We start from the raw sequence: 22,079 nt of genomic DNA, 5'->3' as shown, positions 1-22,079 counted from the left end.
GGGTCATCTGACCCCCAAAGGGGTGGCGACCCAGGGGTTGAGGACCGCTGCCAAGGCACCCCTGGGCCAATGGGGGTACATCGCAGGCCCCTGAGGCAACGTACCCTTGCACCCTTCTTTATCACCCCCTCCCAGCCCACAAAAGACCCATGGGCCCCTTGGCCCCTAAGAAAATGTACCCCTGGATCCCTGGGCTAATGTTCCTCTCAGGCCCTGGATCAAAGCACCCCTGGGTCAATATAGCCCCCCTGGGCCCCTTGGCGTATGTCCCCTTATTATGGCAATGGACCCTTGTGTCCTTGGGACGATATATCCCTCGGCCAAAGCTGCCCTCCGCTTCTGGCGAAAGGGCGATTCCAGGCCCTGGAATAAATAGAATCATACTGTTTATAGTAACAAATAATATTTCTGGGCTTTGTTACAAGTTACACAGCCAATTACATTCAATTCTATTGGTCTGTACCCAGATTAATTACTCTGGTTCATGGGTTCTGTGGTGTCCCTCAACGCTGCTTTTTAGGGTGGATGGGATCTGCAGTCCAGCCACATCAGGAAGGCTGCATTTTCCCCACCGCTGCTTCATTGCAAGAGATGCATCAACTGCTGTGGATGAGCTGCTTTGGAGGAAGAAGAGGGACCCGCTTCCCTTTTTTTGGAGGATGGGATGGGAATTCAGGGGCCCTTTTGCCCTATAGACTGTGGGATCTTGGTTTGGCTCCAGGACCCCCGTGGGGACCAAATCCACGGATACGCGAGTCCTGTTATATACTACGGGGTAATGAAACAGCAGCCCTTGCATATAAAAAGTGGCAAGGTCAAGGACTGCTTTGTGCAATTATGTTCAGAGGGATATTTTCAAGCCACGGACGGTTCCACCCGCGAATACGGAGGGCCCGCTGTACCCAGTTACGGCGCCACGATCCTGCTTTACCTGCGGATCCCTGGGATTTGAGAGTTCCCTGCCTGAGGATGCTGGGCGCTTCTCCTCCATCGAGCTGCAAATCCCAGGATTCCTCTGGAGGCTGGCAAGGTAGAACCGCAGTGCTTTGTGCACAGCAGTATTTCCTGGCCGAAACAGACCCATACACCAAAAGGATTTTTGGGGGCAAGAGCTGGTTTATTGTTGACTTTAAACAGAAAAATGGATTCACTTGCGGTGGTTAAAGAGGGATGTTGACCTGCCTCAGGTGGCAATGTCTCAAGAACCGCTGGCATTGCTTCTTCTTATGATGGAGATGCCTCTTGGTTTTTCCACCATGATGATGATGATGATGGCGGCGGCGAGGTTGTTCTGCAAGGGAGAGAACGAGAGGAAAGATGACGGGACCCTTTGAAGTCCAGGATGGAACAACAGAGATCTCCAGATGTGGTTGGACTGCAACTCCCAGAAGCCCCTAGCCAGCCTAGCCGAAGGTGAGGAAAGCTGGGAGCTGCAGTCCAACAACATCCAGGGACTTCAGCCAAATGTGTTTATTCCCATGCCTGCAGGAATAGAGTCCCAACAGAGACGCTTTCCCCTCCCTCTGAGGTTGAGAGAGTGGCATGCAGGAATAGAGTCCCAACAGAGACCCCGAGTGAAGGCAGGCCTCTGGGAGAAAGACTGTGACCAGTGCTCTCTCTTGCCCAGCCCTGCCCTTCTGGCTGGCCTCCTCCTCTTTGCAGTCTGAACTTTAAAGGGGCTGCCCCTATTTCCATCAGGTCCACCCTCTGCCCACCATCGTCTGCAGCTCACCCCATTTTCTTACCTGGCACAGACAAAGGGATGTCGTCACAAGGGCATGCCCATCGATGGCGCTCCTGTTTCTGGGGTCCGTGAGTGCCTGAAACAACATGATGGACGGCAATGGGTCAGCAAGTGTGTGTGTGTGTTTGTGTGTGTGTGTTGTAGTGGAAGGAGAGATTGCCCCAGGGCTTGGGGTGAGGCCCCATGGCTTCCTGAGAACTAAAGGGATGATATAGAAAAAACACTTCTCTATGTTTTAAATTGTATTGGTTTTAAATATTGTAAAGCTGTGCTGAGTCCCAGTTTTCTGGGCAAAGAGTGGGATACCAATAAATAATATAAATAATGATAATAATGATAATAATAATAATAATGTTAATGGAAGGGTGAAAAGAGAGTGAAAGGTTGGTAGGAATGGAAGTGAAGGGTAAGAGGTTCATATTAAGTAAGCATGAAAGTAATATTATTATGGAGTATGATATAGATAGGATATAATAATATTTGTTGAGAGTGCCCCCCAAAAGGAGTGTTTATTCCAATGTGTTATATACAAATTTGAATAAAGATATCAATATTATTATTTTCTTGCTTTCCACACGCCTTTCAGTTCTTTGCAAGTAGTATAGGACCCATACCTCCTTTGCACCGTAACTATAAAGGGCAGCTTTTCTAGGAGTAGATAGAAGGGCCGAGACCCCGTCCCTTAATCGGCCAGAAGACTCCTGTGCCATTGAGCCTCCTCAGAAGTCATGAATCAGAAATACATTAATTTGATTGAGCAATAAGATATATGGAGATGGCTGTTGTCACTGAGCTCTCCCAAGACTGGGCACACATTTAAACTTAGGAGCAAGCAAATGCATTGAGGTCAGTCTGTAGAGGGATCTTGTAGCACCTTTGAGACTTAACTGAAAGAAAGAAGTTGGCAGCAGGAGCTTTCGTAGACGTAAGTCTACTTCCTCACATGCTTTTGTTTCTTTGAAAGGCAACAAATAACCCCCTGAATGCCAATGTTGGCTGAGCTTCCTTTGCAAGAGAGACTCACCTGGACAAGGGCAGGGTTTGTGCCCATCGGGGCTTCGTTTAGACCTGCTCAGTCTTCCACCCGGACGACCAATCTCTTGCCCCACATCTGTCAAAGGAAGGGATGGAAGGAGGGAGGGAGTCATTTGATGGATCTAGTGTGGCCTTTGGGACACCCCTCAACCTGCCCCCAAATGTCCTGGCACACCCCCCCCCCATTTTGGGCTGAAAAAAAGCACTTGGGGCCAAACCTACATAGAAAGGCTGCAAAAGTCCTCTGCAGGGCTATTGGAGCTGTGAGACCTGGCCTTTGCAAGGCCAGTGGGGTAGGGAAGCCACTCCGGGCTCTAGTCTGAACATTAAAGGAGCTGTCCAGGTGCTATTTCTGAGGGCCAAAAGGTCCAGCACTTTGGAAAGACTTTTTAATGGTCAGAAGAAACCCAGAGAGTGGATTCAGGGCTTGTCAAGGGCTGCCCTCTTCCCCTGCACAGTTCAAAAAGCCAGCCTTCTGCATTTCAAATTGCAAGAGCTTTTATTTCGGCAACTGTCGGCGTCAGCAGGAAGACATTTGCAGACAGAGCTGTCATCATCCACAATCATCCCTAAAACTAACAATGTCCCACCCCAGAATTTAATGGGCTTTGCCTTGATTCATTGGCAACGTAAAACAAACCCAGCCCCTCATTTCCATCTCTGTTTTCCATTTCCCATGAGAAAGTCCTGAGGAAGCAAAATCCTCCTGCAGACATCTGCAGATTCTTGTTCTGGGCAGCAATCTCCCCTTTGAACCACTTGCACTGCGCCTCCCATCATTCCCTCCAAACTCCAGTAATATGTGTTATGCAACTCTAATACAGTATGCTTGTAATTCTAAAACACAATTGCAATGCTATGGATTCAGTTGCAGAGAGATCCTGTAGCACCTTTGAGACTCACGGAAAGGAAGAAGTTGGCAGCATGAGATTTCCTAGATTTCAGTCTATTTCCTCAGATGCATTTGGGAAGTAAACCAAATCCGAATCCAAATGTATTATTGGAGAAAGTAGTCTGAAGTCTAGGAAAGATCTTGCCGTCAACTTCTTTCTTTCAGCGAGACTCAAAGGCGCTACAAGATCTCTCTGCATACTGATTCTACAGACTAACATGGCTATATCTTTGAATTCCAGTAATATGTGTTTCACAACCCCAATATGCCTATAATTCTGAAATACAATACTAACACTATGGATGTAACTGCTCTGCAGAAATAATCCGGATTGGCACTCTTTTAGCAGCCATGGCTGAATGCTATGGAATTCTGGGAACTATAGTTGGTTGTGGCACCAGAGCAAAGCTATATTTTTACATAATAGAATAATAATATACTGGCATCGTATGGTGGAATATGCCGGATTCTGCCAATGGCCAGCCCCTGCCATCTCCTTCTCCGGTGGGGTCCTTTTGGGGACCCTTGTACCCCCCCAGCCCCCGTCTCACCTGTCTCCTCACCTGGGCAGAAAACGGCCCCCAGAGAGGCGAGGAAGAGGACCAGACCCAAGGCCAGGAAGACCTTCGCCATGCCAGCCTTTGCAAGCCAGGGCCAGTGCTACCTGTGCGGTTTCTCCAGCAAGACAAATGCTCTCCAGCGGTGCTTTGGGCTGCTTCCTGAAGCCCTTTCTGGGAAGGATTAGAGGAGAAAAGAAAGGATTACTGTCAGGGCAATCCCCTTGGTCAACGGAGCAGAAATGCTTTTCTTCCTCCTCCTCCCGTGAGAATCGCCTCTTGAGTTTATTTGCACAGAGAGAGGTTGAAACCCATCTCCGAGTCTCAAGGCAAAAGGTAGCGGGTAGACCAGAGTCTCCTCTATAGGTGGCCCTAAAAGAATCCCTATACCTGGCATCAGGCATGGATAGAAATGGAGACTGCAGCCAGGAAATCAGAAGGAGATTAAGAATGGGGAAAGCAGCTATGAAAGAACTAGAGAAGACTGAGCGCAAACGTTAGAATCGTCCAAGCCATTGTATTCCCTGTTGCCATGGATGGGTGCGAGAGCTGGAGGGTGAAGGAGGAGGAGAGGAGGAAGAGCGACTCATTTGAAATGTGGGGCTGGAGCAAAGTGCTAAGGATCCCTTGGACAGCCCAAAAGACAAACCAATGGGCCCCGGAGCAGATCAAGCCAGAAATCTCCCATTTCAACCCTACAGGGTTTGAGACTCCAAAGCAGTGTTGCCCACAAGCCTCGTTTGGCCAAAACTCACCAAATGCCCCCCCCATCTCTCACCAAATACTTATTTCAACTCTCAAAATTACCATTAAAACCCATCACCAAAATCACACCAAAGGCTCTGAAAAGTACCCATTTTGGTGTGAAAGTCACCAGATTGGCAGCAGTCACTCCCTTCTCTCGGGCGCCCTCCTGCGGCCGCATTTGGGCATAACCCCCATCCAACTAAACCCTTTTATTGGTGAACCTATGGAGCGCCCTCTGGTGGCGGAAAGGGGGCACTTCCTGCTTTCGGTCTCCACAAGGCTCCAAAGAGCCTCGTTCTTTGCTCTTTGGCGCCCTCCTGTGGCTGCATTTGTTCACTACAGCCTCCTGAGGTTTGCAGCTCCAAAAAAAAGATGACTAACTGGAGAGAAAGAAGTTTTGGCCAAAGGTTCCACAACTAAGTCTACTTCCTCAGATTGGTCTTCTTCCCTCCCTGCATCTGAGGAAGTGGACCCAGTCTTCAAAAGCTCAGGCTGCAACTTCCTTCGCCCAGTTAGTCTCAAAGGAGCTGCGAAGCCCCTTTGCATCCTGGCATCTTCCAGACCAACAGGGCAATGTCTCTTTGACCCAGTGGTCTCTATAAAAGGGATCTCTTTGAGTATGAGTTTGCAGGAGTTGAATTATCTGGATTAGATGCGCCTTAATTATGGATCATGAATTCCCTATTCTTGTGGCTAAAAAGGGCTGGGCTTTCCCCCAGACCCAGAGCTTGCACTGAGGACCATGGAAGGCGAGGAATGCCACTCTCTGCCTCCTCAAAAGTCACGGTGGAGGCAGAGGGACGGGCGAAATCTTGGCCCCTGGGGCTGGACCCATCCTCTGCCTGAAGCCTGACATAACTGATATTCTCCTGCCGCCTCGCAGGGTTGTAGGCTTAGGACCTGAACAGACCGGCCAAGATAAAGCTGCTTTGGGTCACTTTCAAGGTATGCTGTTTCAGTGCTGCATGTGTCCTAAGAGTCCAGAAGCCACGCCAAAGCCATGCTTCAGTCCTAAGAAGTGCAGCGCAGCTTTGGCGCAGCTCCTGGCCTCTTAAGATGCGTGCGTCATTTAAACAGTGACCCTGAGCAGCTTTATTTTGGCCTCTCTGTTTGGGCCCTTAGTTCTTAACCCTTATTAAGCGCTTAAGAAGTGGAGCGCCTGAGTGCGCTGAGGAGCGGTACGGAAACGCGCTCGCTATTGCTGTTGCTATTATTCCCACCGCCTTGCCCTTCTCTCCCTGCAAAAACCTCAGCGCCTCTCCAATGCTTGCGTTCCCACCTTCCTCCTTTTTCTCGGGAGAAAGGCCCTTTTGGGAGGCTCCTCCTGGCCTCCAGAAGGCACTCTGTACGTTCCCAAAGGAAGAGGTACAGAATAAACTAAAGGGAGACAAGGCTTAAAAACAAAGAAAGAGCTACTTCTCCCTCCTTCATGGAGGTTGTTTCTTCCACCTTCTAGAAACTCCTCTTTTCTTCACGGCTGCCTCCGTTCGTTCCTTCGGGAGGAAAAGAGAAATTAGGACAACGAAGAAAGGAAACAAAAGCCCCCCAATTCTCCCCCAAAATATTCATTTCATTTTACATTGCTTTTTATTTGTTTTAAAAACAGGTTTACATTATTTCATTACAAATTAATTCCTTAATTTTCTTTTATTTCTTTAATTTTATTTATGAATTTTATTTTTTCATTACACGTTATTTTTAATGTTTGGTAATTTTTTTATTTCTTTTTATTTGTTTCTACCATTTATTTATTTATTTTTCTTTTTAAGTGAAATATGAATTCCTTTCAAAAAAGGGCTAGCTTTTAAATTACTGTTTGTTTATAAAATATAAGGAAATATAAAGGAAAAATAATTTGGGAAGAAATAAAAATGAAACAAAATCAGACATAAAAAAAGAACAGAATTTTAAAAAATACAGTAAAATGGCTAAGAATTAAAACAAAGTGAAAACTGAGATATAAATGGAAATTAATATTAAATTAAAAAAATACTGAGGATAGAGATTATTTAAATATGAAAAAATACAAGAAAATACAAAAGAAAAGAGTTCTCTTTCAAGGGAAGCATGAAATACAGCCGCCATTTTCTTCTTTCCCGCCTCGCCTTTAAAAAGGCGCCTTTTATGTCTCTTCAGGTCGTCATGCCTCAGTCTCGCCACAGGAGGGCGCACCGGAGCTCCTAGCTGTGAAAGGGACGGCCCTCCGAGTGCAGAGGCCCAGAGCGCCCTCACGGAGACGGTCTAGGAGGGAAGATCTCAGAGGGCCTGCCAAAGAGTGGGGAAGGCTAGAGCGTCGCCTTGGAGACGGTCTAGGAAAGCCATCTTAGAGGGCCGGCCCTCCGAGAGCGCATGGCTAGAGCGTCAGCATGGCGACGTTCTAGGAGATTATCTCAGAGGGCCTACCACAGAGTCAGGGAAAGGCTAAAGCGTCACAGGGATACGCTCTAGGAAATGCGACTCGGATGGCCGGCTCTCCGAGAGCGGATGGCTAGAGCGTCGGCACGGAGACGTCATCACACTTCCTTCTAGGTTGCTAGGCAACGGCTGACCGGAGGAAGCTGGAATTAAGTCCGTCCCGCTTTATCGTCCTCACGGAAACATGTCCGTCCCGCTTTATCGTACCCCCGGAAACATGCACCTCTACACAGTTCCGCGTCCTTAGGGCGCATTCTCGGTTGCTAAGCAACGGCTGGGCGGCAGAAGCTGGTGCTGTCCATCTCTCTCTATCGTCCCCCCGGAAACATGTCCGTCCCGCTTTCTTTTCCCCCGGAAACGTGCACCTCTACACAGTTCCGCGTCCTTAGGGCGCATTCTCGGTTGCTAAGCAACGGCTGGGCGGCGGAAGCTGGTGCTAAGTCCATCTCTCTCTATCGTCCCCTCGGAAACATGTCCGTCCCGCTTTCTTTTCCCCCGGAAATGTGCACCTCTACACAGTTCCGCGTCCTTAGGGCGCATGGCAGGTTACTAGGCAACGGCTGGGCGGAGGAAGCTGGAATTAAGTCCGTTCTGCTTTATCGTCCCCCTGGAAACATGTCCGTCCCGCTTTATCATCCCCCAGAAACATGCACCTCCACAGAGTTCCGTGTCCTTAGGGTGCAGTGTCCGTTTGCTAGGCAACGGCTGGGCAGAGGAAGGCTGGTGCTAAAGTCCATCTCTCTCTATCGTCCCCTCGGAAACATGTCCGTCCCGCTTTCTTTTCCCCCGGAAACGTGCACCTCTACACAGTTCCGCGTCCTTAGGGCGCATGGCAGGTTACTAGGCAACGGCTGGGCGGAGGAAGCTGGAATTAAGTCCGTCCTGCTTTATCGTCCCCCTGGAAACATGTCCGTCCCGCTTTATCGTCCCCCAGAAACATGCACCTCCACAGAGTTCCGTGTCCTTAGGGTGCATTGTCGGTTGCTAGGCAACGGCTGGGCGGCGGAAGCTGGTGCTAAGTCCATCTCTCTCTATCGTCCCCTTGGAAACATGTCCGTCTTGCTTTCTTTCCCCCCGGAAACGTGCACCTCTACACAGTTCTGCGTCCTTAGGGCGCATGGCAGGTTACTAGGCAACGGCTGGGCGGAGGAAACTGGAATTAAGTCCATCCTGCTTTATCGTCCCCCTGGAAACATGTCCGTCCCGCTTGATCGTCCCTCCAGAAACATGCACCTCTACACAGTTCCGCATCCTTAGGGCACATTGTCAGTTGTTAGGCAATGGCTGCGTGGCAGAAGCTGGTCCCAAGTCCATTCCTCTCTATCGTCCACCCAGAAACATGTCCATCCCGCTTTCTCTTCCCCCGGAAACATTCACCTCTACACAGTTCCGCATCCTTAGGGCGCATTGTTGGTAACTAGGCAACAGCTGGGGGGAGGAAACTGGAATTAAGTCCATCCTGCTTTATCGTCCCCCTGGAAACATGTCCGTCCTGCTTTATCATCCCCCCAGAAACATGCACCTCTACACAGTTCCGCGTCCTTAGGGCGCATTGTCAGTTGCTAGGCAACGGCTGGGTGGCAGACGCTGGTCCCAAGTCCATTCCTCTCTATCGTCGACTCGGAAACATGTCCGTCCCGCTTTCTCTTCCCCCGGAAACATTCACCTCTACACAGTTCCGCGTCCTTAAGGCGCATTGTCGGTTGCTAGGCAACAGCTGGGCAGCAGAAGGTGGAATTAAGTCCATCCTGCTTTACCGTCCCCCTGAAACATATCTGTCCTGCTTTCTCGTACCGCCGGAAACATGTCTGCCCTGCTTTATCGTCTTCCCTGGAAACATGCACCTCCACAGAGTTCCGTGTCCTCGGGGCGCATTGTAGGTTGCTAGGCAACAGCTGGGCAGCAGAATCTGGTCCAAAGTTCGTCCCTCTCTATCGTCCCCCCGGAAACATGTCTGTCCTGCTTTCTTGTCCCCCTGGAAACATGCCCCTCTACACATTTCCGTGTCCTTAGGGCGCATTGTAGGTTACCAGGCAACGGCTGGGCCGAGGAAGCCGGGCCCAAATCTGCCCCGCTTTATCGTCTGACCGGAAACATGTCCGTCCCGCTTTATCCTCCCCCTGGAAACATGCACCTCCACAGAGTTCTGCGTCCTTAGGGTGCATTGCAGGTTGCTAGGCAACAGCTGGGCGGAGGAAGCTGGAATTAAGTCTGGTCCCCCCGGAAACATATCCGTCCACCTCTCTCGTCCCTCCCCCAGAAACATGCACCTCCAAAGAGTTCCACTTCCTTAGGGTGCTTTCTAGGTTGCTAGGCAATGGCTGGGCAGAGGAAGCTGGGCCCAAGTCCATCCAGCTTTATCGTCCCCCTGGGAACATGTCCATCCCACTTTATAATTCCCCCGGAAACATACACCTCTTATCATAGAATCATAGAATCGTAGAGTTGGAAGAGACCACTAGGGCCATCCAGTCCAACCCCCTGCCATGCAGGAAATCCAATTCAAAGCATTCCTGACAGATGGTCATCAGTCCCGCGTCCTTAGGGCACATTCTAGGTTGCCAGGCACTGACTGGGTAGAGGAAGCTGGGCCCAAGTCCATCCTGCTTTATGGTCCCTCCAGAAACATGCACCGACCCAGAGTTCGGCTTCCTCAGGAGTCTTTCTAGGTTGCAAGGCAATGGCTGGGCAGGGATGCTGGGCCCAAGTCCGTCCCATTTTATCGTCCCCCTGGAAACATGCACCCCAGTATGATAAAGGATGCCTCAAAGGCCCCCTAGCCCAAACCCTTTCTGTCACATGGTGATACATAGCACCCCAGTATGATAAAGCACGCCTAGTCAAAGGCCACCTCGTCCAAACCCCTTCTGTCATGCGGGGATACATGGCACCCCAGTATGATAAACAATGCCTCAAAGGCCCCCTAGTCTAAACCACTTTTCCCATGTGGTTTGAGTAGATGCCTATTTGCCTTTTGGTAAAAGGTTCTCAGCAAAGCCAGGGTAAGGGAAGGGCTTGGACTGCACCTCCCAGTATCCCCACTCAGGACAGTCGAGGCTTTTGTTTTCCTTTCCAGCCTTCAGGGCTCCAATAGGGAACTCTTTTAAAATACTGTACCTGCTCCTGTCACCCTTAGCCAACTGGGTCCCAATGGTGCAGCATAATGGGAGTTGTAGTCCCAGCTCCACCTAGAGGAGCCATCCCCCCCCTTCACAATTTTAGAAGGAAGTTTCCAAGACTGAGGGGGGAAGGGAGAAGGGAAGCTCACTAGTTGGCTTTTTCCACGGCAAGGATTTCTAGAAATCGAACCAGAATTGCTGATGTCCAGATTCCAAGGCTTCTTTGTGAAGCTCCAAAAGGTTGTGAGTTCAAGTTACAGCTGGGAAAGATTCCCCCTTTGCTTTAAGCTAGCTAAAGGGTTTTTAAAAAAATAAAATTAAAAAATCAGATTTTCTTCTTCCCTTAAAGCTCACAGTTTCTGACCCTGGAAGTCGCAGGCAGTTGAGGTCAGGAGTGGGAGCTCCCTGTTCTGAATGGGGGAAGGAGGGGTGGGGTGGTCTAGTGGTTAAAGCCATGCCCTCCAACCTGGAATAGCTGAGCGTCCACCCCTTTCTCTCCCCATGAGACCACTTTGCCGAAGGCTGGAAAGCCCACATCAAAGAGACATTGCCCTGTTGGTCTGGAAGATGCCAGGATGCAAAGGGGCCTCGCAGCTCCTTTGAGACTAACTGGGTGAAGGAAGTTGCAGCCTGAGCTTTTGAAGACTGGGTCTACTTCCTCAGATGCAGGGAGTGAAGAAGACCAATCTGAGGAAGTAGACTAAGTTGTGGAAGCTTTGGCCAAACCTTCTTTCTCCCAGTTAGTCATCTTTTTTGGAGCTGCAAAATTCAGGAGGCTGTAGAGTGCAAATGGAGCCACAGGAGGTCACCCTGGAACAAGGAATTAGACTCTTTGGAGCCTTGTGGAGACCGAAAGCATGCAAGGGCGCTCCATAGGAACACCAAGGAAAGGATTTAGTGGGATAAGGGAATATGCCCAAATGTGGCCACAAAAGTGCGGCTGAGAGCAAAGAACCGAGGCCGAAGTATGCTGCACTTAAAGAAAAAGGGCTCTTTTAACACTTTGGAGACTGTCTGAAAGGAGTTGCAGCCTAAGTCTTCCTAATCTTGGTCTCCTTCCTCAGAGCAATGTAGAAAACCAAGTCCACAAAAACTTAGGTGCAACTCCTTTCTCCCAGTTAGTCTCTGAGAAGCAGTGGATGATGGGTTTGGGTCACCACTCACTACTTCATCTTTCAAGCAGTTACCGAACAGCATTTTATGCTCAGGGTGGTTTATAACGTGTTCCGCTATTGCTGATTTTTCCAGCTGACCCAGTTTGCAGTGTCTCTCATGTTCCTTGATTCGTGTTCAGACCCTGCGTTTGGTGGTCCCTATGTAGACCTGGCTGCAGATGCACCGCATGTGGTCAACTCCTGCAACCGTGAAAGGGTCTCTCCTGTCCTTCGCTGAGCACAGCATTTGCTGGATTTTCTTGTAGATCGTTTGGAGATTGTGTTTCCTCACCAGTTTCCCTATTCTGTCTGTGACCCCTTTGATGTATGGTTAAAAATACCTTCCCTTTTGGTGGTTGCTTGTCTTCATTCCTCTGGCAGCGCTTCTGATGTCTGAGCTGGAATAACCATTTGCCTGTACAGCCCAATCCAGGTGCTTCAATTTATCTTCCAAGAAGTGGAGTTCACAGATCTGTTTTGTTCAGTCTACCAGGGTTTTTATTGTGCTTCTCTTTTTTTGTGATGCTGGCGAATCATAAGGAATAAACCCTTCTAGAACATGGACACATAGACCCCAAAGCCCCACAATGAACTACGGATGCTGGCCATGAAAGCCCTTGACTTCCCATTGAATTTAAGCTGTATATATTATAAGAGGAACAAAATAAAAACAATAATTAACAAAAAGAAATAACACAGCTTAATTCCATCTTGTATGCACGGATTAATATACATAATCAATTATAATCTTTTGATGGCCCCACTGCCTTTTGGCTTTTGCAGACTGGGAATAATTTCAGAGGCGTCACTTTCACAATACGCCACTAGGTGGCGCCCCAACCTCACAGACAATTAGGAAATGTACCAAGAGCAGCTACTACTGTACTGTCTAACAAAATGCTGTCAAAGAACCTGATCCTCAATTAATTCAAGAGGAATAACAAAACTGGATTCCTCCATACCCAGCTAGTCACAGCTCTGCAACCAACCGCATGCAGACGCATCCCTCTCTAAAGTGCAGGAATTGACAAAGCTCATTTTACTTGGTTTTAAAAACAACGACTGATAAATGAGCATGGACTGGTTTTGGACTGCATGGTTTCAGCCTATGCATGTGGGTGTGTTGTGTCCTGAAGTCATTTATGATCGATCAAGGGGCTTTCTTGGCATGATTTGTTCATAGGCAGTTTGCCATTGCCTTCCTCAGAGGCTGAGAGAAACCCACCAGGTTTCATGGCTGAGCCTAGATTCGAACCCTGGTCTCCAGAGTCCCATGCTAACACCCAAACCACTACTATGTATTCTTTTTTCCCTCCAATTGATTCTATATTTTTAGAATGTTTACCTTTTTCAAATTGTTTTTAAATTCTCAGTGGTTTAAACTGATTTGGCTGCAAGCTGCCCATTGATCTCAGGCTGCAGAGTATGACGAAACCCTTGAATCAAATACATATAGGCTTGCAGGTTTTATTTCGATTATCCATCTGTTTGAAGATGAAGAGTTCTTGTTTAGTTTGTCCTGAGATCTTTGGAGACAGGTTGGGATAGAAATATTTTAATTAACAAATGGAAATACAGGGTCCTAGGACTTTGGCCACAAGTCCATGAGGTCTAGAAACCAGCTGCTTTGAAAATATAAATGTTTCCAAGTCCAGGATGGGAATGTTGCATCCAAATCAACCTGGGCTTCCCCTCCAAACTGAGACAGTTGAGGGGCAATATGGTGTTGTAGTAAATAAATAGTTAGAGAATAGTCTAGAGCTTCTTTTTGTCAACTGGGGAGGCCTAGAAACTTGTGGCTTTGCAAACACAAAAGCCAAGGCTGGAACAGAAGCACCAAAATGAATAAATAGTTAAATAGTTTTCCTAAGGGCATTGCTCATGAGGTCTAGAAACTTGCTATTTATTGAACATGATAAGGCAAGATTATCATTAAAAAAAAATAACTGGTGGATCCTGAGATCATTTCCGACTGTTTAATAGTGTCTCCCTGCTTTCATGGATAGCAAATGCTTCCGCATTCTCATCCAGAGAGGTGTGCCAGCAGCTTTCTCTCCCCATTCTTCAAAAGGCCATAAAATACTCCCTGTCTGTTAATGAGACCATGAGTAAGTGGCACACAAAAGGAGTAAGGGAAGGTAAGGCAATACCTCCCATTGAGGTGGCTTCCCGCAAAGGGATCGCCTTACCTGCGTCTCCCATTCTCTTGCCATAAGACCCACCTTGTGAGGAAGAGGCACTCCTGATCCAGGGAGAAAAGGCAGAGAGGATGAGTTCAGACTCTCTTCTGGGCCAACAACAACAACAACAACAACAACAACAACATAGAATCATCAAATTCTAGAGACCCCAAAGGCCATCCACTCCAACCCCATCCTGCCAAAGACACAACCCAAGCATCCGCATCCAGCCTCTGCTTGGAAACCTCCAAAGATGGGGACTTCAAGGCAGAAGCATCTTCCACTGTCCAACTGCAATTACTCTCAGGAAGTTCTTCCTAATGTTTAAATGGAATCTCTTTTCCTGGAGCTTGCATCCATTGCTCAAGGTCCTGTTCTTTGGAGCAGCAGAAAACAAGCTTGCTCCATCCTCAATGTGACACACTTCAAATACAGTACAGTACTTAAACAGGGCTCTCATATCACCCCTTAACCTTCTGTTCTCCAGGTTGAACATCCCCAGCTCCCTGAGTCTCTCCTCATAGGGCTTCATGGTTTCCAGACCCTTCACCATTTAAGTCACCCTCCTTTGGACACATGGCTCCAGTTCCTAAATGTCCTTTTTGAATTGTGGTGTCCAGAACTGGACACAGGATGATTCCAGATGCGGCCTGACCAAAGCAGAATAGAGTGGGACTATGACTTCCCTTCATCTAGACACTATACTTCTATTGATATAACCTAAAATCACACTGGCCTTTTTAGCTGCTGCATCGCACTGTTGACTCATGTTCAGCTTGTGGTCTACTTGGATTCCCAGATCCCTTTCATAAGTATAAGTCTCCTTAAGCCAGACATCCCCATCCTATATTTGCGCATTTCATTTTTTCTACCTAAGTGCAATACTTTACATTTATCCATGTTGAAGTTCATTTTGTTAGTTCTGGTCCAGCTCTCTAATCTGTTTGTGGGCATTTTGAATTCTGAACTTGTCCTCTGAAATCGAACAATCTCCGTTTATTTGTCTCTGTCATTACAACCGTGGAATAACTGTGAATCCCCTAAAATTACCTAGCCCCTTTAGGACGGAGTTGAGGAAACTGACCTTCTTGACTGTAAGACCCAGAATCCCCAACGGCCGGCATGGCAACTGGGGATTCTGGGAGCCACAGTCCAAAAAACAAGCAAATTTCCCAGACTTTGAAGCAGTGGAACACAACTGCATTTCCTCCTGAATTTCCTTCTTCTACACAACTGTCTTAGGACCATTAAATCAATACACTATCCTGAATTAAAAATTAAACTCCTGTCCGGATGCAGTTTTGTTATCCTGATCTAGATCCCTGTTGTCCCTTTTCTAGAATCATGCCTTTTCTGTTATTACTGTATTATGACTTCTTGGGCTCCATAAATGGCATTTTCTTTTCCTGGTATATAAAAGACCTCAGCCATTTTAAGGAGGAACGATGATGCATTCCTTATTTTTAAGCAAAAATGCTGGCTTCTTCCTGGAGGCAATGAGTTCTTGTCTTGAAAGGAAAGGGGAAAAGATTCCAGGAAATGGCATTTTAAATAACAGAAAGGAATGAGGTGAGAGAGCTTGGGGCAATTCATGCGCCCAAGGTGTGCCCTGAAGAGGATCAGATGGGAACAAAGAAAGAACCAGCATTCAAAGGGCCATAATTCACACCCTGAATTCAAGGAGAGGAGCATGGTTTGGTGGTGACTCAGTTTAGGAAATGCCAGCCTCGTCCACACTGGAGAAATAACCCGGTTTGGCATCACTTTAACTGCCCTGGCTCAAGGCTATGGAATTCTGGGAGTTGGAGTATGTTGTGGGGTCCAGAGCGAAGTGTCTTAAATTCTCCATGACATTTATAGGCAGGACAAGTACTGCCAACTTTTTATAACCGGCCTCGCTCCTCCACCTGTAACACCCAGACATTACTTTTGCTGTGCGTCAGGCAAAAGCACAGGAGCAGAGCCACTGGAGGAATAGTTGGCAACTCTATATCAATGTGAACCCAATACAATACCTTATTTATTTCCAATGTGGTTGAATGGCAACAGGGCCAAAGCTTGGAAAGGTGGCTATTTTGGACTGCAGCTCCCAGAATCCCTGCCCAGTGGAAAGACCCTTAACCTCTCGGATTCCTGCTTGTGTTTCAGACTCAGGAGCTTTGGGGAGGGAAGGAATAGTGTCAGAGTCGGATCCTCTCCATGCTCAGAGTCGGCACGTCTTTTCCCTATCACATCATTGGTTCAGCCCAAGGCACCCGATGTACAGAAAATGGAAAAAGGAGAGGCTGCAAACCTCTGGTCCCTTGGGAGACCAGTGCCTCTGCCTCTGCATTAGCGTATCCATTATCCCCCAACATCTGGCTTATTTGTTCTCGCTGCCTTTCAAGCCCCGGGTTCATTGAGCCAAAAGAGCCAAGGTTTCTTAGGAAACAAAATATAAACACAGACAATGGCTATATTTTCCTTCCCTGAAATCCTCCTTCTTCCATTTATGAGGGAGGGAAGGAAGGCTTCTAAGGGTGTTGCCAACCTCTCAATCAGCCCCTGCTGCTGCGTCTTTAACAGCAGCACAGTCTGCAGAAGCTCACACAGGTGAAGGTTTCTTCTGCAAGGGCTGCAAAGCATTCCCCGATTTCTGGAAATTCAACTGGCCTTAAAGTCATAGCAGCAGACATAAAGGAGCAGCGGTCGGAAGACAAGCTAGCTCCATCCTAAATATGGCATCCCTTTAAATACCAAAACTTCTGGAGGACCAAGTTTGGGAACCACTGTCTACACTATGATCCTATTGATGTAGTCTAGGATCGTACTGGTGTTTTTTAGCTGCTGCATCACACTGTTGGCTCATGTTTACATTGTGGTCTGCTAACACATTGGGAGCCAGTTCCCATAAGCCCCAGCCAGCTTGGCCAACAGTCAGGGATTCTGGGATCTGAAGTCCAAAGTATCTGGAGGACTAAAGTTTGGGAACCAGTGTCATATCTCCTTGTAAAGTGTAAATATACAGGGCTTTATGTACAGAGAATAGGAAATGGAGCAATGGATGCGAGGTACAGGAAAAGAGATTCCATTTAAACATTAGGAGGAACTTCCTGATGGTATAAGAGTTGTTTGATAGTGGAGGATGCTCCCTTGGAAAATGGTGGAGTCTCCTTCTTTGGAGGTTTTTAAACAGAGGATCTGTTCCAGAGGAGACTTTGATGGTGTCTTCCTGCATGGCAGAAGACGGTTGGATGGGAAAGCCCTTGGGGTCTCCTCCAACTCTAGGATTCAAGGATTGTCTATGGCTGGGGAAGTGACTCTGCTCTAGTTTCCCCTGCAAAGGGCTGAATCCCAACCTCACAAAACAGGTCCAGCATCTTGGACAGTGGAGGGCTTGTATGGTTTGCGTGTTGGACTATGACTCTGGAGTTGCTGTGTGCCTTCAAGTCATTTTTGACTTATGGTGACCCTAAGGCAAACCCATCATGGGTTTTTCCTGGAAAGGTTTGTTCAGAGGAGGTTTGCCCTTGCCTTCTCCTGAGGCTGAGAGCATATGACTTGCCCAAAGTCATCGAATGGGTTTCACAGCCAAGGAGGGAATTGAACTCAGGTCTCCAGAGACATAGTCCAACACCAAAATCACTGCGCCACAGTTCAAAACCCCACTCAGCCATAGAAACCCACTGGGTGTCCTTGGGCAAGCCACACTTTCTTAGCCTCAGACGAAGGCAACAGCTAACCCCGCAGGTAGACTGCTGCTAAAGATCCAGGTTCTCTCTCTCTATTTTTTTCAGGGGGATATCAGACCAATGTTGTAGTTCTGCATCATCCATCAATGAATCATCTACAAAGTGCTTTCCTCATTTCCTGATGGCCAACAATGTTCCTTGCTGTTTCCAGTAACACCTTACTGGTTGTGTGCGTGCAACTGTCCCATAGATCCGGTTTATGGCCCTCCAAAGCACCAGGTGGCAATGGGTGGGTCCCTGTCAAATTTATGAGGTTCAGCTTCTGTTTCTGGAAACACCTCGCCCTTGGCAAACAAAGCCCATGGCATCCAGTAAGTGCCAAAGTGGACTAACTACCCCCTTGATGTGTTGCCACTTTATGGTGCCCTATACATGCATGGGCAAACAAGTCATAAAGGTGTTTGCTTGCCCTACAAACAGTCATGAGGGAAGAGGCCAGGGACATTTGCCCCAGAGAATTCTGGGAGGAAGCTTGGAGCAAATGAGACGATGACACAAGAGGTGGAAGAGTGTTCAGGGACATCCATCCACATCCATCAACTGTGGAGGTCTTGGCTTTGAATTGCTCAACCGAAGACGCAATAAACTATAGTTTTCTCCCCATTTCTGGTCTATATCTCTTGTTACAGAGTGGACAGCTGGGAAAAGAAGCCAGGGACAAGCCATGGTATGAAGTTGAGGCACCACAAGCCACAGTTGCAAACCATGGTTTGCTAGCAAGCTGCAAACTATTACCAGACACCTTGATTTTTATGCTGATTAAAATAAACCAGGTTTTGTAAACCAGAATAAAATCAAGGCTTCTGACAATAGTTTGCTGTTTGCTAGCAAACCATGGCTTGTTTGCAGAGACATGTTTGGATGCAACAGCAAGCCAGAATTCAATTGCCATGAAATGCTTGCAAACGTATGAGACAAAGTGAATGAGGCTGGAAGTGAGGTTGCAAATATGCCCTTCCTAACCCCACTCTGTCCATAGTTTCTTTCCTTCGCCCTCTTTGCCAGTCCTAAAACAACAACTTTCACCAAATCAGGGGCTTAGCAAGGCCTTTGTACCAACCTTAGGGATGAATATTGTCTGTAAAGTTGAAGGCTTTCATGGCCGGCATCCATAGTAATATTGTCTGTAATTTGTTTCCTGGTCACAAAATGGGTTTCCTGACAGCTGGAAGAATAATAGAGTATTGGGAAGAATAACAGATCAGCTATACTTTCAGGCCAGATTTCTCCTCGTATTCAAAAGTCCTGAAGGGTTTTTCTGTCCAGAGAAACATATGGCTTTTGGGTGCAAGACACACATTTTCTACACAGAAAATGCAGGATGGCAAAATAATTAATCAGGATTGTGGAAGGACAGGTGGAAGGTGCGCAAGGTGACTTTTCCAAGCTTAAAGAGGAAGGTGACAAAGCTCAAACTAAAAGTTAAGGGGAATTTCCTCACTCTTTGCTCATCTTCTTAGTCATGACCACTCCTTTCCTGACCAAAATGGATGACAACGGACGCAATGGAGAGGAACATGGATCACTTGATGTCTTTTGAGTGTGCAAAGTGTTTTCCTATGTTTTTCTAAGGTGGGGCTGCCGCCCATGAAAAATTCATATTGGTTTCGCAGATGCTGTCCTGAGAGCATTGCTCATTATCCAGGTAAAACTTACTTATTGGGAGCCATTTTTAATACCCCCCCCCAACTTATTTAGGGCACTTATTTATTGCCTCTTGAGCCACCCACGGAAACCTATGGATAAAAACACTTTACAAATATCAGATAACTAAAAATCACTTTAAACACTTCAGACTTTTTCTACAAAAACAATTCTAAAACCTGGCAAACGGTTTAAAAGGCATCAAGAGCAGATGCTCATGATCAAAACAGGACCTCTGCTGATAGTCTCAGATTTTGGACAGGCTGATAAGGGAGGAAGTGATCCTTCTGAGATTCTGGTTTTAAGATGTTTAGTGTGCTTGTTGTTAGTGTTGTGATGTGTTTCAAGTCAGGTCTAAAATTCTGGCCATCCTCTCCTACAATTTTCAGGGCCAGATTCCTTCGGAGGAGACAGGCCACCATCACTTTCCTCTGAGGCTGAGAGAGTGTGACTTGCCCAAGTGGTTTTCCAAGGCTGAGTGGCGATTCGAACCCTGGTCCTAGTCCAACGTTTGAACCACAGCAACAAGATGACTCTTAAAACAAAATGATATGCTGTTAGGTCAACTTATGGCAAGCTTCTCAGAGGGTTTTCATGGCCAGATTTATTCAGTGGAAGTTGGGCACCACTGTCCTTCCTTTGAGGCTGAGAGAGTGTGACTCACCCAGTGCTCTTGGGATTTTTTGGCAAGATTTTGGCAAAAGAGGACATTTGACATTGCCTTCTTCTGAAGCTGAGAGAAAGTGTGACTTGCTCAAGGCTGCTAAGTGGATTTCCAGGGCTGAGCATGGATCTGAACCCAGCTCCCTCCAAGTCCTTCTCCTACACTCCGATGACCAAGATGCCACATTGCCTCTTTTCTGTATTTTCTTACCTGAAGCCAACTCCTCACGGATGACACTGCGCATCAGAGCTGGGAATCATGCATACCTCCAGATGTTGCTGGACTGCAACTCCCATCATCCCTTGGCAGCGTTGCTGATGATGTGGAATGCTGGGAGCCTTGATATCTGGTTGGTTCAATGCTCATTCCCCTTCCGTGATTGACACAAATGGACGGCTTTCGTGCCAAGTCTATAGGTGGAGACAAAGGCATTGGAGTCATGCATCCTATAACAAATTTTGGCATACTCCAAATTACACACCATCAGATGCAGAAAGTCTCATTTCCAACACACCCATCTCAGCATTTCCTTTGGGTGAAAGAAATGGTCAAGGACACACACCTATACTTCCTTATTCTTTCCAACTACAGTATATACTTAAACTTGTCAGCTGTAATAAGTATTTCTGAACCCTCCCTTGACTGGCATATCCTGCACCCACCAAAAATGCACAGAGCCAGGTGTGGTTGCAATGCCACTTTGCAGAAGAAATCTGGGCACACGGCTTGGAAACAGCTCAGATCTTAACTTTCAGAGTTAACCTTTTAGTTTTTACAGTGGTCCCTCCACATTTGCTGGGGTTAGGGGTGAAGGACCCCCACAAATAAATAAAACCAATGGGTCCTAGAGCAGATCAAGATGGAAACCTCCCTGGAAGATGCCAAAATGACCAAACTGAGGCCATCATACTTCGGACACATCATGAGAAGGAAGGACTCCTTGGAAAAGACCATGATGCTGGGAAAGGAAGGAGGAAGAGAGGAAGGACACAGGCCAGATGGAGGATGATGGACTCTATGGAGTAGGTTGCTATGGGTTTTATGGGGTTGACTGGGGGGCTTGGAGATGTCTCACCCATAGAGTTGCCATGAGTCCAGATCGACTCGAGGGCAGTTAACAACAGCAAATGTATTTTTGCCACCCATCGAGGGGTCCCTCAGCGACTCCAAAACAGTTTCTGTGGCTGCTGTGTTGTGTTGTGTGATGGCAGAGAGACCGTTTTAGAAACAGGGAGGAAAGCTCAGCCTGACCTCTCTCCCAGACATCTGCTCACATGCCGAATTATTTCAAGGCTAGTCGGCAACATCCGAAGGAAGACTCTACTTGTTTTCCTCCAGAAATGCCTCGCCTTATGCTCTTCCTCTTGAATGCCTTTCCCCATTTTCCAAAATCCTGTTCTGCTACGAATCACAGATGCCCCTGAATGCCCTGAGCAAAGCTTGGCAAAGTTACTTTTATATATAATAAGAATGCAGAATTCCTTCAGCCATTTTTGGGCTTGCCATGCCAGCGAAGCATTTTTCTTCTTCCTCTGGGAGTTGTAGTACAAAAAAAGCAACACTGCTAAACTCTAGCTGGGGTCCAGATCCAGGCCAACAAATGGTGGCCTAACTCTTGTTGCTAGTTCCAGTTAGAGTAGACCCATCAAATCAATAGGATTTACTTGTTGCTGTTTTCCTTCAAGTCATTTCTAATTCATGGTGACCGTATCATGGAGTTTTCTTGGCAAGAGTTGTTCAGAGGGAGTTTGCCATTGCCATCTGAGAGAGTGTGACCAAGGTTCCCAGTGGGTTTCCAGGGCTGAGTGAGGATTCGAACCCTGGGCTCCGAAAACAAAGGACAAGGCGAGTCTGGATTTTACAAGTGGCCCAAAACGCCAGTCAAAAGTGGAAAGTGGGTTCTGTGTGTGAATGTGAGAGGAAACCCAGATGTGCTCCAGAGCAATGTGGTTTCCTTCTGTCTTCCAGTTCCTCCAAAAGTTAGCCAGAGTTCCTCAGTTTGAAGCCTCTGCGGTGAAAGATACACTTCTCTGAAATTTAGAACAGATTGTTCAATTCACCTGGAACAGCATTTTGAGTTAAAATAGCCCTAGGATGCATCTGCACTGCAGAATTAACACAGTTTGAGACTGCTTTCATTGCCAGGGCTGAATGCTATGGAATTTGCAGTTTTGTGAGATCTTTCGCCTTCTTTGTC

At 47.3% G+C, this 22,079-nt stretch overlaps 1 protein-coding gene across 10 annotated transcripts; it reads right to left on the bottom strand.

The window, feature by feature from the left end:
• Positions 1-1,106: 1,106 nt before the first annotated feature.
• On the bottom strand, positions 1,107-20,140 carry LOC121915120 (C-X-C motif chemokine 17-like). 10 transcript variants are annotated; one of them, XM_042438997.1, is made up of 6 exons: positions 7,379-7,967; positions 6,392-6,468; positions 4,223-4,402; positions 2,769-2,855; positions 1,746-1,820; positions 1,107-1,291 (listed from the first exon to the last, which is right to left on the bottom strand). In XM_042438997.1, the coding sequence occupies exons 3-6, from the start codon at positions 4,302-4,304 to the stop codon at positions 1,161-1,163; spliced, it is 375 nt and encodes a 124-aa protein (XP_042294931.1). In that variant the 5' UTR covers positions 4,305-4,402; positions 6,392-6,468; positions 7,379-7,967; the 3' UTR covers positions 1,107-1,160. The 10 variants fall into 10 exon arrangements, with proteins under 10 accessions (XP_042294931.1, XP_042294926.1, XP_042294929.1 ...); XM_042438992.1 differs by lacking the exon at positions 7,379-7,967 and adding an exon at positions 6,969-7,363; XM_042438995.1 differs by lacking the exon at positions 7,379-7,967 and adding an exon at positions 7,013-7,363 and having other exon boundaries at positions 6,425-6,468.
• Between the last annotated feature and the right edge of the window lie 1,939 nt (positions 20,141-22,079).

This window comes from Sceloporus undulatus, chromosome 9 (assembly GCF_019175285.1).
Source record: "Sceloporus undulatus isolate JIND9_A2432 ecotype Alabama chromosome 9, SceUnd_v1.1, whole genome shotgun sequence".
Taxonomy (NCBI): domain Eukaryota; kingdom Metazoa; phylum Chordata; class Lepidosauria; order Squamata; family Phrynosomatidae; genus Sceloporus; species Sceloporus undulatus.
The sequence above is the reverse complement of the archived record's forward strand: the minus strand, read 5'-3'. Positions and strand labels throughout refer to the sequence as shown.

Bases quoted from the DNA above. Each gene is read 5' to 3' on its own strand.
- LOC121915120 (XM_042438999.1), bottom strand. From the start codon at position 4,304: ATGGCGAAGGTCTTCCTGGCCTTGGGTCTGGTCCTCTTCCTCGCCTCT. The intron at 2,856-4,222 runs GTGAGACGGGGG...TTCCTTTGACAG, and splicing joins CTGCCCAGGTGAGGAGACAG to ATGTGGGGCAAGAGATTGGT. The intron at 1,292-1,745 runs GTAAGAAAATGG...TCTCCCTTGCAG, and splicing joins CATCCCTTTGTCTGTGCCAG to AACAACCTCGCCGCCGCCAT.